Source organism: Amphibalanus amphitrite, unplaced genomic scaffold, assembly GCF_019059575.1.
Source record: "Amphibalanus amphitrite isolate SeventyFive unplaced genomic scaffold, NRLGWU_Aamphi_draft 000031F_arrow, whole genome shotgun sequence".
NCBI lineage: Eukaryota > Metazoa > Arthropoda > Thecostraca > Balanomorpha > Balanidae > Amphibalanus > Amphibalanus amphitrite.
The window spans coordinates 1,066,213-1,079,835 of record NW_024881527.1 but is presented as its reverse complement, the minus strand read 5'-3'; the positions used below and the strand labels follow the sequence as shown (position 1 = coordinate 1,079,835).

At 50.4% G+C, this 13,623-nt stretch overlaps 2 protein-coding genes and 1 long non-coding RNA gene across 7 annotated transcripts in view; 1 reads left to right on the top strand and 2 right to left on the bottom strand.

Moving 5' to 3' along the window:
- LOC122367743 overlaps nucleotides 1–3,495 on the bottom strand; it is a 29,048-nt gene extending 25,553 nt beyond the window's left edge. For both annotated transcript variants that reach the window (XR_006254113.1, XM_043341104.1), the window contains exon 1: nucleotides 2,961–3,495. The gene's annotated coding sequence lies outside the window, so the exon portion shown is untranslated. The remainder of the gene's footprint in view (nucleotides 1–2,960) is intronic.
- A 239-nt stretch (nucleotides 3,496–3,734) lies between these two features.
- Nucleotides 3,735–7,616, bottom strand: LOC122367771. Its single transcript, XR_006254116.1, has 2 exons — nucleotides 7,537–7,616; nucleotides 3,735–5,082 (listed from the first exon to the last, which is right to left on the bottom strand). It is a non-coding gene; the product is annotated as an uncharacterized LOC122367771 (long non-coding RNA).
- On the top strand, nucleotides 4,951–13,350 carry LOC122367757 (ninjurin-1-like). 4 transcript variants are annotated; one of them, XM_043341143.1, is made up of 3 exons: nucleotides 4,951–5,310; nucleotides 9,635–9,811; nucleotides 13,043–13,350. In XM_043341143.1, exons 1-3 carry the CDS (start codon nucleotides 4,951–4,953, stop codon nucleotides 13,247–13,249), a joined length of 744 nt encoding a protein of 247 aa, XP_043197078.1. In that variant the 3' UTR covers nucleotides 13,250–13,350. The 4 variants fall into 4 exon arrangements, with proteins under 4 accessions (XP_043197078.1, XP_043197087.1, XP_043197070.1 ...); XM_043341152.1 differs by having other exon boundaries at nucleotides 11,755–13,180; XM_043341135.1 differs by lacking the exon at nucleotides 13,043–13,350 and adding an exon at nucleotides 10,857–11,589.
- The last annotated feature ends 273 nt before the right edge of the window (nucleotides 13,351–13,623 follow it).

The following is a 13,623-nucleotide window of genomic DNA, read 5'->3' as shown; positions in this document are numbered from 1 at the left end:
CCGTGCACTGTTTTCGGCCGGAATTTAATAGTTACTACAGAATATTTTGTAATTACGTTTACAACAAGAATGAATGCCATCAGGGCTAAATTTTTAATACTTTTGCATTTTGTCAAGAAGCATATAGTGCTGTTATATTGCAGTTTTAGCGCGTTTGTTACAAAATATGAAGCGAATAAGCGTCAGTGTAATTCATCAACAGTGGCAACAGTGCCAGAAGTTAACTTGAGGGAAAGCTATGCTAATTGCTCTTGTCCATCCACTAAAATTTATTAAATATTTTGCTTTGTGTATTCCAAAAGGAGAGGGAACTATTTCATTTGTGCCTTCATGTCAGAATTGAAGGTGGATCATTAAATTTTCAACGCAGTTTACAAACAAGCATTTGGTCTTTCTCGTTTATAAGCAGTGGCTAAGAAAAGGTTGATCAATCCTGAAGTTCTATCATCGTACCTCAACTTGGCAGCAAGATCCCCCAAGGACAGAGGATATATTGTATACATGTCCTGTAAATCAAGACAAACAAGCATTTGGTCTTTCTCGTATACAAGCAGTGGCTAAGAAAAGGTTGATCAATCCTGAAGTTCAGTCATCATACCTCAACTTGGCAGCAAGATCCCCCAAGGACAGAGGATACATTGTAAACCTGTCCTGTTAATCAAAGCATTTTTGTGCCTTCAAAGGCTAAAGTTATCTGTGGTGTGTTCAGAGTTAGGTTATATGGCCGTTTTTGTTGTATGTTTATGTGGAGATTGAATATAACTGTGACCCTGTGCTTGTTTGTATACTTACGGTCAAACAGGGAACAGCACATTCACATAACATACTCTACTCACCTAGCACCTAACTCATAGCTGTACCCTGCAGGATCTGTACTTGTTCATGTCTCGAGCATTAACAAAGCACTAAAGTAGCTTAGTAATCATTTCCCACATTTTCTGAGCATCTAACATGACATACAGCAGTGCAGAGCAGCTTCAGAGAAGAAACACTTTAAATGCACAGACTCACACCAGCCACCCAATGAGCCAGTTCCTCAGTTGACTGTTTCCCTGCCCCTGGACACAGTTTGGCAATGTGAGCTAACTTTTGGCAAGTTGAAGGTTAGCAGGTAAGATTGAGTTAGGGTGAGTACCACTACCTACCTATAACTGGGTGCTACTGCCATGCAGGTCTTGGGTAGGCTGCAAATATGTGTGATGATTGAGGTTAGGTCAGCTGTCAGGTTAGTCAGGTTCAGGTATGCTCATTGCTCAGGTCACATTTTTATGGACATTTGGCAAATTAAAAAAACTAACAATCTGATCTAAGCTAACCCGACTAAACATACACAACTACTGACTATAGGAACTGAGCACCTACCTACTTGTGCCTACAGGCTACATCTCATACCATGTCAAAGTAGAGTTCCTTGGTGGAAGATTACGCTCAGTACTTTTTATCCCAGCCCTGTGAAGAAAACTAATACTTCTAAGCTCTGAGTCACTGCTGGCCATCCACAGGAAGAAACGCTGAGACTGAGAGCTTTGCCATTGTATATTGGACCAATAATGACTATCACGAATGACTATGAACACATAATATGATCACATCGTTGCATGGATTGTCACATTGCCAATTTTACTACAATCCTTTTTTAAAGAAATACAGTGATGATGATTAACATCAAAATCAACATAAAGTGGATTTAGTGATCCAAGCTTTCTCCTCCAGTAGCAATGGAATGATCGCATGTTTCATTTGCCAGACACTGAGTACCTGATGCACATTACAATCTGCATAGCATCTAAGCATAGTAAAACTGCCCAAGTCCATTCATTCTAGATTTTAACTTGAAAGTTAGCACTAATTTATCTTGCTGTTGTAAGTTATCATTCAATATTCATACCAATACATCAATATGCGCTCATCAGTCAACATTTTCTGGCATGATCCTGCTCAGCGTGCTCTTCAGTATTGCTCCAAGGTCTACAATATTATAGCTTGTTTTTGGACAATAAGCTCTTTTAATTTTACTTTTTCTTGCTGATATATGAGCCCGATCAACTTGGGTTTATCAACCAAAATTTCATAACTTGTTCAACTTGATATTGATATTGCTCAGTCTGAGTCAGGACCTCTGTCAGCCTCGATACTTCAGATTGTTTTCAGTCAACATGCTTCTTAAATATGATATAATTCAATCTTAAGGGATTCAAAACATCCAACAAAACGACGTACAAGAGCAAGAAAACCACCAGATAAACTAAAAAATGGCCTTGGAACAGAGCCAAGTTGTGTGCTCCATTTGTTTGTTTACAATGATTGTAGTGCTGATGTATTTTTAGGACTCTGAACGTCGGCTTATAAAAAAAATGAAACGTTTTTACAAAAGTTGTAAGGCAAGTAATATTTATCTGAAAGAACTAAAATATTAAAAAGCCAAACACTATGAAATACTTGAATCGGAACGAAAAAGTAACCCAAAAATCCAGCCCAATCACCGGCTCCTAAAACTGCAACACAATCAGCACTTTTCCCCGCAACTCGTTGTCCAGACGTAAATATGCGGTAGTTCAACCGCAGCCGTAGTGCGAAAACCCCTGCCCACCTTACCCCACGGCGGAGCTCGGTTGCAATTTGTAAATACGCGGGCCGAATGTGGGCTGAATGTGGGCTAACTTCCGTTACATTCGGTATTTTACAACGTCAAAATACTTATTCCAATTTCCACCATGAAACCACCACTATATTACTTGCTTACAGAACCGTGCGCACAGTGCGCGCAGTTTTATCGTGACGTCAGAGGGTGCTTCCTCAGTGGCGCCCCCTGGCGGGGAACGCGTGCAAAAAGTCCAGCTCTTAGGCATGTCCACAAATCGGCGCATTTCTCAGATCCAGTTTGTAACAATGCAGCGCAATGAATACTAATATTGATAACAATTAAGCGTCTCTTTATCGCTAGAGACGATAACACTCACCAACATTATCCACCTGCAGACATATTCTTCACGCCTGAACGCTATCGCCTTCTTATACTTCAAACGCTTTCCAAGAACCAAAATGCGGCATGAAATGGGCGGTTACCAAATCTGACGTGTTGGCGTATGAGTACCAGCACTATTTCCAGTACCACACTAAGTACCGTGTCCATTATAATAGGTCTTTCTCTGAATGCAAAAGGCTCCTATGCATCACATGAGATATCACGCGAATCATAAATTTAACGCATTTTAACATGAGTATTTGGCTAACCATTCGACACGACGCAATTCCACATTCACATTCCACATTACACAAGTACCAACTCTTTAGTGCCCTGCAAGTACCAAAGTACCAATCAGCGTCTCAACCCGTGCTCCGTGCTGCCCCCTACCTCTGGCTGCAACCAGACAGCAGAGCCCTCTACTGGCTCTCCGTTTCCTACAGCTCGCTCAACAAGACGGGCCGATGGGCTCACAATGGGACAGGAAAGGACAGGAGAATATAAACCAAAACCAAATGGAGACCATAAACGCTTCCGGCGTTTACAAAACCAGTGAGAGGGAAGGACAGGGCGACTGTGATTTCATGCCCCCTGGCCCCTTGGCGCTCATTTTTGTCGGCACGTGTTGGTCATGAGGGTGGCTAATAAACCGTGTATAAACCCTTGTCATGTTCCATGTTTCACTGGCTTATATTGTTTCACATTGGACTTACAAGTGTCGGAGGAGCATTTGCACAGCTCGTGTAAGCCACCATTAATTTGTAAATCGAGCGCTCTACTGGTTGTATTGCAATCGATGTGACAATCAACACAAATTATTATTGCATTTGGAATCCGTAGTGTTACACGTTGTGACGTACCTAACTGCCCTATCATGTGACATTGAAATGCTGTCGCCTAATTGTTCCCGACGGATACTTGATTTCAAGCATTCAGTTCATAAATTTTGCAGCCTGGGTGACGCCCGAAAGGCGTGGCATTGCGAAATAATTGTGAACGAATGCAAACTGCGAAACGAATGCAGTGCCATTTGCACGACTGCGTTGTTTTTTAGTTCCGATGTTTGTCTAAAGACAGCTCGTGCGTGCAACAAGGTGCGTTCACGGTCCACACAATCGAGATGGAAAGGTAAGTGCCCCTGGTGCTGCTGTGTCCGCTGTTACGCAATAGCTATTGTATCGCATGTGAACGGCAGTGACCTATCGTCAGGAAGGTGTAATAATGGCTATGAGTATTCGTTTTGCACCAAATATCGCGTGTTCTCTGCACTGTTCGAGAGAAGATGAAGCTAAGTAGACTCGTCTTTGCCTTCGTGTCTGAGCTGCCCCAGCTGATCTTTCCTCGCCTATCATTTAACCTGATTCATTCCTACATTTTCAGATGGAGTTCTGGCTGAGAGCACACACACGCCCCTTCATTACCACAACCCGCCCTCGTACTCTGCCGTGCTGCCCGACACCGGGCGTGGTCTACACTGTCTCTCTATACTCAGCCCGTTCGTGACCGTGAGGTTCCACTCGGCTGACGGGCGGCCCCGTCAGCCAGCCGGCGCTAATAGCCGCGGTACGGGCGGCGGACCGACACGGGCGCTTCCCGCCGCGGCCGGAGCGGAGCCGGCGACTCAGTTCACGAGCAGTCGTCGCCGCTCGCCAGTCAGCTCGGTCAGCGGGCGCCGGGTGGACGGCGGGGGCTCTCAGTGAGCCGCTGAGGCAGCACGGCGCTCTGGGACCGGCTGAGGCACGCTGCGCAGACGGAGGAAGCTGAGACGGTGAGGCCATTCAAGGCACATACGGAGCTGGCAGCCTAGCTGAGAGGAAGAGATCCCAGCTCACCTCAGGCACGATACGCAGCGAGCTTCTTGAGTTTCGAGGCGGAAAATCTGGGCCGAAGGCTGTCTGAGCTGTGACCGCAGTCGTTTGAGCACATCAGAATACGTTGCGGCCTCGTGATCCCCGACTGTTCCGCATCGGCAGTGCTCGCCGTGCATGAGCTACGGCGGTGAGCTATCGGGCAGACGGCGCTACTCGGCGCTCGTGTGGACCGCTCAGGAGCAGCTGCGTCCCTCAGCTCCGCCCGAGCCGGAGCCGCCGGCTCGCTTCCCTGTGGTCTGGGCCGGCCTGTGGAGAGACCGCCCGGGTCAGTTTCCCATCTCCCGTCTCGGACAAGACTCGGAGGGGTACCGGGTGCTGTCACCGTCACCGTCCGGACAACTGAACATGGCAAAGGAGGCAACGAGCCGCGCGGAGATAGGCTTTGTCACCAATGGGTTGCACCAGGAGAGCGGTGGCACTAACGGCACCAGCGCTGGTGCCAGACGGGAGCTGGAGGACGCCGAACCAGTAGTGGTGAGTACCGGACGGGGTAACCCGCAGTTCTTATGCTATTCATTGAAAAGTCACTGGACAAACACTGGATACGTGTTCCAGTGTTTGTGTGTGGATACGTGTGTTCGTTCACGTGTTATGTCCTATTATGTGGCTGATCTTAAATTATTGTCGCCTGTTTTGGTACCCGATATTGATCAAGTGTCCGTCCACACCCGAGCTTGACCGATTACTGTCCTCTTTTTCTTCCCATGCCACCTAATGAAGCCTATTTCCTCTATCTCAAGGTTCACCGGGCTACATAAAATGCCATTTCAACGTTCAGCGAATTAGCGCTCTGGCTATCCGTGGACCGTGACTCGGTATCCCACGCCCTGGGTCAGGTACAAGTGTAGTTTTGAGGTTTTGTATTTCGATGGCCTTGTCCGGCAACTTGACAACGGCAAAGGATTTGGCCATCCTGTCGTTTCCGCCGATTAGTCGGTCCTGACTAAATGCGTTTTTATTCTTCCTTTTCTTGTCTATCGGAAATCAAGAGTTGGCGGAGAAACAGAACGGAAGACATAACTTTGCCCGTATAGAAGGCCGGACACGACCCAGACACGACCCACCTCTGACCTCACTCACCACAATGCTTCGAGCCGAATCATGGAGTTCTTCTTAACTCGGAAGGCTTACAAAATATGTTTAAGCGCTATAGTATAAAGGCTAGCTGAGCTTCAGTCACCTTGCTTGTGAAGTAGTACCTGTTCGTGAGTTTCGAAGAACTGTCGTGGTCGGTATTTGTTGTATAGATCGACTGCTGTCTCCAGGACGGTAACGTCTGTACCGTTTGTGGTGCTCGTACCTAATGACCTTTGCACCTCGTCATCGATCTAATGCCCCTAATGTCAGAGACCTTCAAGTCAGACCCTTCAACCTGCACCGTGTCCCGACGACAAATACACACAGACGGTTATTGCTAGTGGTGTCAATCGGAACTTGAATCTTCGGAATTCCGATTTTGTCCAATGTCCAATTCGGAATTCGGTTGGACAATGACAGCAGGCTTTGGACAACTTTGGACAATCGCTTGCTACACCTCAACATTTTTTATAAAGTAATCGTGTTTAACATTGATTGGCTATTAAAAAGCCAAGCTTTCGATATAATTAACACTTTTGAGCTGGTAACGATACATTAACAGCAAATTAAATAACGGTGTTGAGTGTAAACTATTGCGTAGATGTCGGACATCTTTGGACAAATGGCTGGCTTGGACATTTTTGGACGGACAGTCGACGCCAGCATTGGACAATGGACGGACATTGGACACATGTTTTCTGAAATTGACATCACTAGTTATTGCACATGCATACCTGCGTAATGCGTTGAATGTTCATGTCACGTATGAAAAGGTTCCAAGCTGCAAACGGTCTACCGTCAGCGGGCGGTTATTTTACCTTACTTTTGTGCATTTTTCAGGCATGTAGGTATGCATATCATTACCTGCAAGACGATTCTTGGTCTATGCCCTGCCCTTGTGTATGCAAGCTATGTGTAATACCCATCAACTATGCATACCACATGGATTCGCACATGGCACAGCTCCAAACTGGCATATAAAGCACAGCGTGTCATCTTATAGTACTCGTACTTGCTGACACTTTGCAGCATTTATTTACGCGCATCGCATTCTAAGCCATTATCTGTCAGTGCTGTTGAACTTATATTGCACATTTATGGCACCGTTCATTGACAGACCAAATCAACCAAGGGCTTTTACCATGATGGGACATTTATTTGGCGGACGCAGTGCGGCGGTTCGGGTCACCAGACGAGAAATTCTTACAATCTGTGCTCATTGTTTGGTTTTTACGAGTTCCCATAGGCCGAAATCACTGACGACATACAAATATGCACATCAGTGCGTGCAGTACGTTTCCATGGTGCTGGCGTACCCCGATTCCGTGAGCACCCGGCCATTGCCCGCCGTGCGCTCGGGTCCCACGGCCGGCCCCATAGACCCGCCTCTGTTTGGGGCGCTGCCGCTGTTGTGGGAGCATTCGGCGAACCGTGCCCATGTCAGTCGGCGGGCCCGACCCCCGGCTCGATAGACCGTCCTTGGACTCCATGGCACCGATGGCGCCAGTCACGGCTGGTCGCCAAGAATTAGACGATCTACAGCCGTGTTGTGATGCTTCAAATGAGTTCGATTTATTTACATTTTCTCCAATTTTGAAATGATTGGCAGCGAGTTGTGCTCACCTATGGAGTGGAGAGTTCGTTGGCCCATTGATGAGGTCCGGTCGTTAAACGAGGTAGTGTATCGACCACGCACATTACCATCGCCCCCTCCCCCCCTGCCCACCTGGCGGGCAGGTGTATGACGTCACCATTGATTGATGACGTCACCGGACGCCGGCCACGGAGACCAATGAGCCGTCGCGTGCCTGAGCGGCCGTCGGTGCCGTCGCCGGTCACTCGTCGTTTATTGTCGCTACCAACACTACCACTGTCTGAGACGGCGTGACTCCGCGCGGGTCCCCACCCGGCGTGATATATCCTCTGTGTGCCTCCCGGGGGCCTGCGGTAGATCTGCCCCGCCCGTCGGCGACGGTCGGTGACCATTTGGACGCGGGTGCCTCCCCCGGTGTTTGTGGAGCCCCGCGCGGTCACCACGCCGAGCTCCGGCTCTCCGGACCAGCCGCGGCTGCCGCCGCTGCGTGCCGCCGGCTCCGTGGACGACACGGTTCCGGCTCCGGCTCCGGTCATGGCATCGGCGAGAGTGGGGACCGCCGAGTTCCCCGAGCCGGTGAGTGAGCTCTGAGAGAGGTTTGGCCGCAGAGAGGTCAGGGTGGGGAGCGCAGAGAGGTCAGGGTGGGGAGGGCAGAGAGGTCAGGGTGGGGAGCGCAGAGTTCCCCGAGCCGGTGAGTGGGTGCTGGGGGAGGCTGGGCCGCAGAGAGATCAGGATGGGGACCGCCGGGAGGCCGGGTTGGGGAGCGCAGAGTTCCCCGAGCCGGTGAGTGGATGCTGGGGGAGGCCGGGCACCGAGAGGCCAGGGTTGGGGAAGGCAGAGTAAAGAGTTCCCGAGCCGGTGAGTGAGCTCTGGGGGAGGCTTGGCACCGAGAGGTCAGGGTGGGGACAGCAGAGAGACCAGGGTGGGGACCGCCGGGAGGCCAGGGTGGGGAGCGCAGAGTTCCCCGAGCCGGTGAGTGAGCTCTGGGGCAGGTGGGCACCGAGAGGCCAGGGTGGGGACCGCAGAGAGGCCAGGATAGGGACCGCCGGGGAGGCCGGGTTGGGGAGCGCAGAGTTCCCCGAGCCGGTGAATGCTGGCACTTTGTGAGCAGTGAGGTTAGGGAAGAGACACCCTGTTGCCGTGCGTGTGGTCATACCGTATAACGGCCAAGCGAACTGTGGGTCTGAGATCTGAATGGCCAGGCTGTACAGAGGGGCTGCAACGCACTCATTGTTTCGTGATTTTGGGTATCCGTCGTTTGTCTTCCACTCGCTGTCCGGACTCCGGCACATAACTTTAAGGATGTATTTCTTTGGCTAGAGGATTGTCGCAATTCTTCACCTGGAAAAAGTAACAATGCCTGTGCTCGTATGTGCCACGACTGAAGTTATGCTTAACCAAGCTTTTGGCATCCATATGTATATCCGGACCTGTGAACAGATGGTCCACATTTCAGTGACATAGTTCTCAGAGACTGCCCACGACCGGCAGCTTTCGAGCTCTAATGGCCAGGTGGCCAGTGTTTTGTTCATCATATTACGTGCTGACATCCAGATGTTCAGCGCCACCCGGTGCGGTCCCGGGAGCGACGTCCAAACGCAGTCATTCAGCGAGGAAATGACGTCTTAGAGAACGGCCCATCTAAGAAACAAACGATGCGAAAATTATAATTTGAAGCTTGTTGAGCCAAGTAGTCGACCTGCCGGGACAGTTGTCTGCCTGCGGTCCGGTCTGAGAGCCCGGTCCTTTCCTACTGCTGAGAATCGGTCCTAACCCGGAGAAGAGCTGCAAGCTCGCTGTGTTAGTGAGCCGTGTACTGAGTGGAGCTGAGTCCTAGCATTATGGCTCCTGTTGGTGGATGTTTCTTTATATATGCGTTTTCAGCAAATTTTCTGCAATCAGGACAACAGAGCGATGGCATGTGCAAACAGCAAGCAACATCTGGTGCTTGCCTGTATCTGGCGAGGCCCTGTGACCCAAGCGCAGAATTACTACACTTAGCCATGTGTCCCGTTCTATCCCTAACCCTGGCCACCCAACGTTGTCTATTGATGCGCAGTTATTGGTTAGACTGACTTCTGATATTTCTACCAATATCTGACCGTCCCGTCCTCGTGTATTCCACAGCGGAAGACCCTCGACCCCAACCGGTATGCCACCAAGAAGACGATCGCTCAGGGGATGCTGGACGTGGCGCTACTGACTGCCAACGCGTCCCAGCTGCGCTACGTCCTACAGGTCGGCGAGGAGCACGAGTTCTATACGCTGATGGTCACACTCATCAGTCTCAGCATTATACTGCAGGTGAGAACTCGGGACGTCGGAGGTGAAGAAGCTTGTCTGGAGCATTGTGCACTACTGCGTAGAGGCGTTGCTGGTTTCGGGGAAGGCTTGGACGGCGCATTGGATCCTGTGCACTGATGGGCCTGGCAGCTAGGGAAGCTACATGGTAGCGAGCGTGCATGGATGCGTGTGCCGTGTGGTTCGGGTTCGGATTCGGGTCCTGGAATCGGGTTGTCAACTCTGCATAAATTTTGTAAGATACAGTCGCGCTTGGTCCCTATTTTGGCATGCTAGCCCGCTACACCTGAATGCCTCTAGTCTCGCACGAGCACAATCTCCCCACCACACACCGTATCCGTTCTGGGCGCCTGTCCTCCATTTGCGTGTGCCCTTGGTGGTTTCACCGGTACGGTGTGCGAGCGGGCCACTCGATACGCTCCGCAGCGCCCGTCTACTTCGGCCCACTGCCGACGATAATGCTCGGAAAAGGCCTCCGGGCCAGGCGACAACCGCACATGCCGGGACAAAAAAAAAAAAACTGTGCCGCAAGGTGGACCGTGTGAATGAATACTTTTCACCAAATCAGACTTCCTTTTCACTGAATCAGACTTCTGGCTCGCTCTGCGCATTAGTTATTGTGAACGAGAGTCGAATCCAGAGCGCTGAAGTAGCACGGAGAGCGCAGGTTTGTTTTGGTGTGGTCCGTGCCGTGGAATAATCGTGCCGTGAACAATCGACCGGACGTTGTTTTTCTTTCGGCCGCCGCGGTCGTAGCGCCGAGTCGTCAGAATTGATCATTACCGCAGCCTACCTGGCGCAGGTCGCGCAGAGCTCAAGGCCTCCACAGTTATGTGGAGCGAAAGAAGGTCAAACGCATACCGCACTTCAAATTCTCGGACGTTTTCATTTCAAAATTATTCACGGGTAGTACAGCTACCTCCGGTCGATCGGAGGCGCTAGGTTTCACCTTTCAGCTCGGCGCTCGCAGTCACGCAGCGGTTTAGGCTCACGACAGCAGCGCCCTGCGACTGCGCTGCCACCTAACGGCGTGCCGTGTCCGTTGCAGGTGCTGATTGGTGTGCTGTCGTTGAGCCTGAACCTGCTGCGTGACTGTCGAATGGACCGCGAGGACTACGCGCGCTCGGCGAACGGCATCAACTACACCACGCTGGCGTTCGTGTTCGTTATCACCACCACCAATGTGCTGATCTCGGCGTTTGACGTGCGTCCGGTGGGCACCGTTCCCAAAGGGACTGTTCTGAGCGCGGCTCCGCCAGGGGTCGCTGTAAACTGAGAGCTAGGCCAGCCTGTGCTCGAGTGCCCGTGAAGTGATGTGGCGTTTCAACTCTGAATGGGTGCTTCATTTGTATTATGTAAAGTTATTCTGTCGAGAATGGCGTTATACTTACAAGTGAGTTACACCACTGGTGACATACGTGTATAACGAAATAAAGGTGTACAAATGACCTAATTTTGCGGCTAAACAGAACCCCGACTATGATGTCTGGAAGGTCAGACGATTCATAATCGGACGAATCACTAAGGAACAGACCACAGGGTGTCTCATCCAGAATATCTCGTCATCCATATCATCCTAGCACGCTTGCCTTGTCCTTAATGGCATGGCTGCATGGTACTTGGTAGTCGCGCGTCGGTGGATATCCTTGTGCATTGCTCTTAATTATTTACATGTTCACATGCACTGCATTTGGAAATAAAACAAGTCATCCCACTACTTGCTGTCGTGTTAATGGGATGATTGGGTTAGATAGCTCTTAGAACTGTAGCCTGTCTGTGTATCGCCGGGTACCTAATCCCGACTATCAACGGTCAGCCCACATTTATCCTACGAGTATAGTCGATATCAACCAATCGTTTATAAGTGTCAACACGGTATACCATTACCAAAGTGTACGACTCGGTCATCCTCTGAAGCTCCGCACTAACCGCCACCGACCGTACAGTGTCTCCAGGCCATCACCAACGTGGTGCTGAGCCGACTGGACGCTCGCGACACGACGCGCACGCGTCTGCTGGCCCGCGAGTACCTGAACCACCTGACGCTGGCGCTGGCGCTGTTCACCGTCTGTGTGGACGCCATCCGTACCGGGTTCGGGCTGGACGTGCAGCCGACCAGGCGCGTCGTGGCCGACCCGTGAGGGAGGGGCTGGCTGCCCGGGTCCGCCGGTGGTGGAGAGAGGCGCTGCTCGGGTCGTCCGGTGGTGGAGAGAGGCGCCGCCCGCGGCTTGGCGGCTGGCCAGTGCTACTGTGGGGTCCCCGCGGTACTACCAGCCGACAGGTCTCAAAAGTCAGAGGATAAGATACTTCCTGCGAGCGAGGACTGAGACAATTCGAAAGCTGCGGGAGAAGGGCGAAGTAGATGTGGTAGCGAAACTGCTATTGCAGGCAGAACATACCTAAGCGTAGAAAATGCTTCTTCTCTTAGCCATCGATGTGTAGAAAATGGAATAGCTGGATAGTGGATACAGTGATAGGTGTACTTATTGAGCAAAAATGTAGACCCCGCACAGCGTCTTGAGCGCATCTTTAGTGCCACAGGCGACTACGGACTACCTTCCACTCTGACGTAGCGCGATGTCCGCTGTATCTTACAGTAGTTATTTTTCATTGTTCAGAATCAGAAGCCCGATATCGGGTCGTAATGTAGTGTGCCGTGTGTGTATAGCGACTAGCAGTGACGTAGTTATTTACTTGACAATCGCGCGTATAATAGTTCTTCCTAACTCCTGACACTGGGTTGGTCCCCCTTTACTCGATATGCTGTGCGTGTAATTTCCTGTTTCGAGACGTGAAATATTTGGCCTAATTCTGCTTTTATGTAGCATATGAGCATTTGTATTTGGAGCACGAGGCACGGGATGTGAAGATGTGGCACACATATGGGTAGTGATACGAAAATTCGCACCCGTACAGTGTACTTTGAATAGTGATGGTATTGTGATATAAAGTTCAGAATGGCTATTGTGGTAATTGGTTAGGTAGTTTTAACGGTGTAACGCCGTTTCGATTCGAACACGTGCGAACACATTAGTTGCATTGAAATTGGCTAATCCTGTCGGATACGGAGTGGTCGTTTGATGATGTCTGCCAATTTGACACTTTTCAACGGGTTTCTCACGCCTGAATGCACCCTCTACACTCTTGCGTTCCCTCTAACTCTTGAGCACCGACCCGAACTCGCTGGGCCCTCCGACCTGACCTGACCCGAGCCCGTTCCGTGGTCTGTTTCAGATCCTGGTGGGAGTCCTTCTGATGGTGCTGGGCGCACTAGACATCAACGACGAATCCCCCACCCAAATGGCGGCAGACATCATCAACGACGTCACCGTCATCATGGTGTTTATCATCACGCTACTCAATGTCATAATCGCCTCGTTCGGCATAGAGGCGACACAGAGACTCTTTGTGACGGCCTCACCGGCGCCGGAGGCGGTCTGACCTGTGTCAGCTAAGGTCAGAGGTCACCGTGGGTCAGCTGAGGTCACTGCTGACCAGCTGAGGTCACAGAGGGTCAGCTGAGGTCACAGAGGGTCAGCTGAGGTCACTGGTATTGCGAATCGCCAGCAGGGTTGGCATTTTTGCCGGCAAAAACTAGTTTTTGCCATTTGCCGGTTTAAACCGGTTTTAACCGGCATAAAGTGGCAAAAACTGGCAAAAACTAAAACAGTCAAAACGCTATGCCTCTACATGCGTTTGAGCAGGACACGTTTTAAGTAGGATTCAGTCAATACAATATGCTTTCAAACAGAAGTGGTATCTTCACCATTTTAGTGTTAAATAGTTCCGTGAGTCCTCTATAATTAACCAATAAG

What these genes read in the sequence shown, in the direction of transcription:
- LOC122367757 (XM_043341135.1), top strand. Translation starts at nt 4,951, where the DNA reads ATGAGCTACGGCGGTGAGCTATCGGGCAGACGGCGCTACTCGGCGCTC. An exon ending in AGGACGCCGAACCAGTAGTG is followed by an intron (nt 5,311 to 9,634) that starts GTGAGTACCGGA and finishes TGTATTCCACAG; the next exon opens with CGGAAGACCCTCGACCCCAA. An exon ending in GTCTCAGCATTATACTGCAG is followed by an intron (nt 9,812 to 10,856) that starts GTGAGAACTCGG and finishes TGTCCGTTGCAG; the next exon opens with GTGCTGATTGGTGTGCTGTC.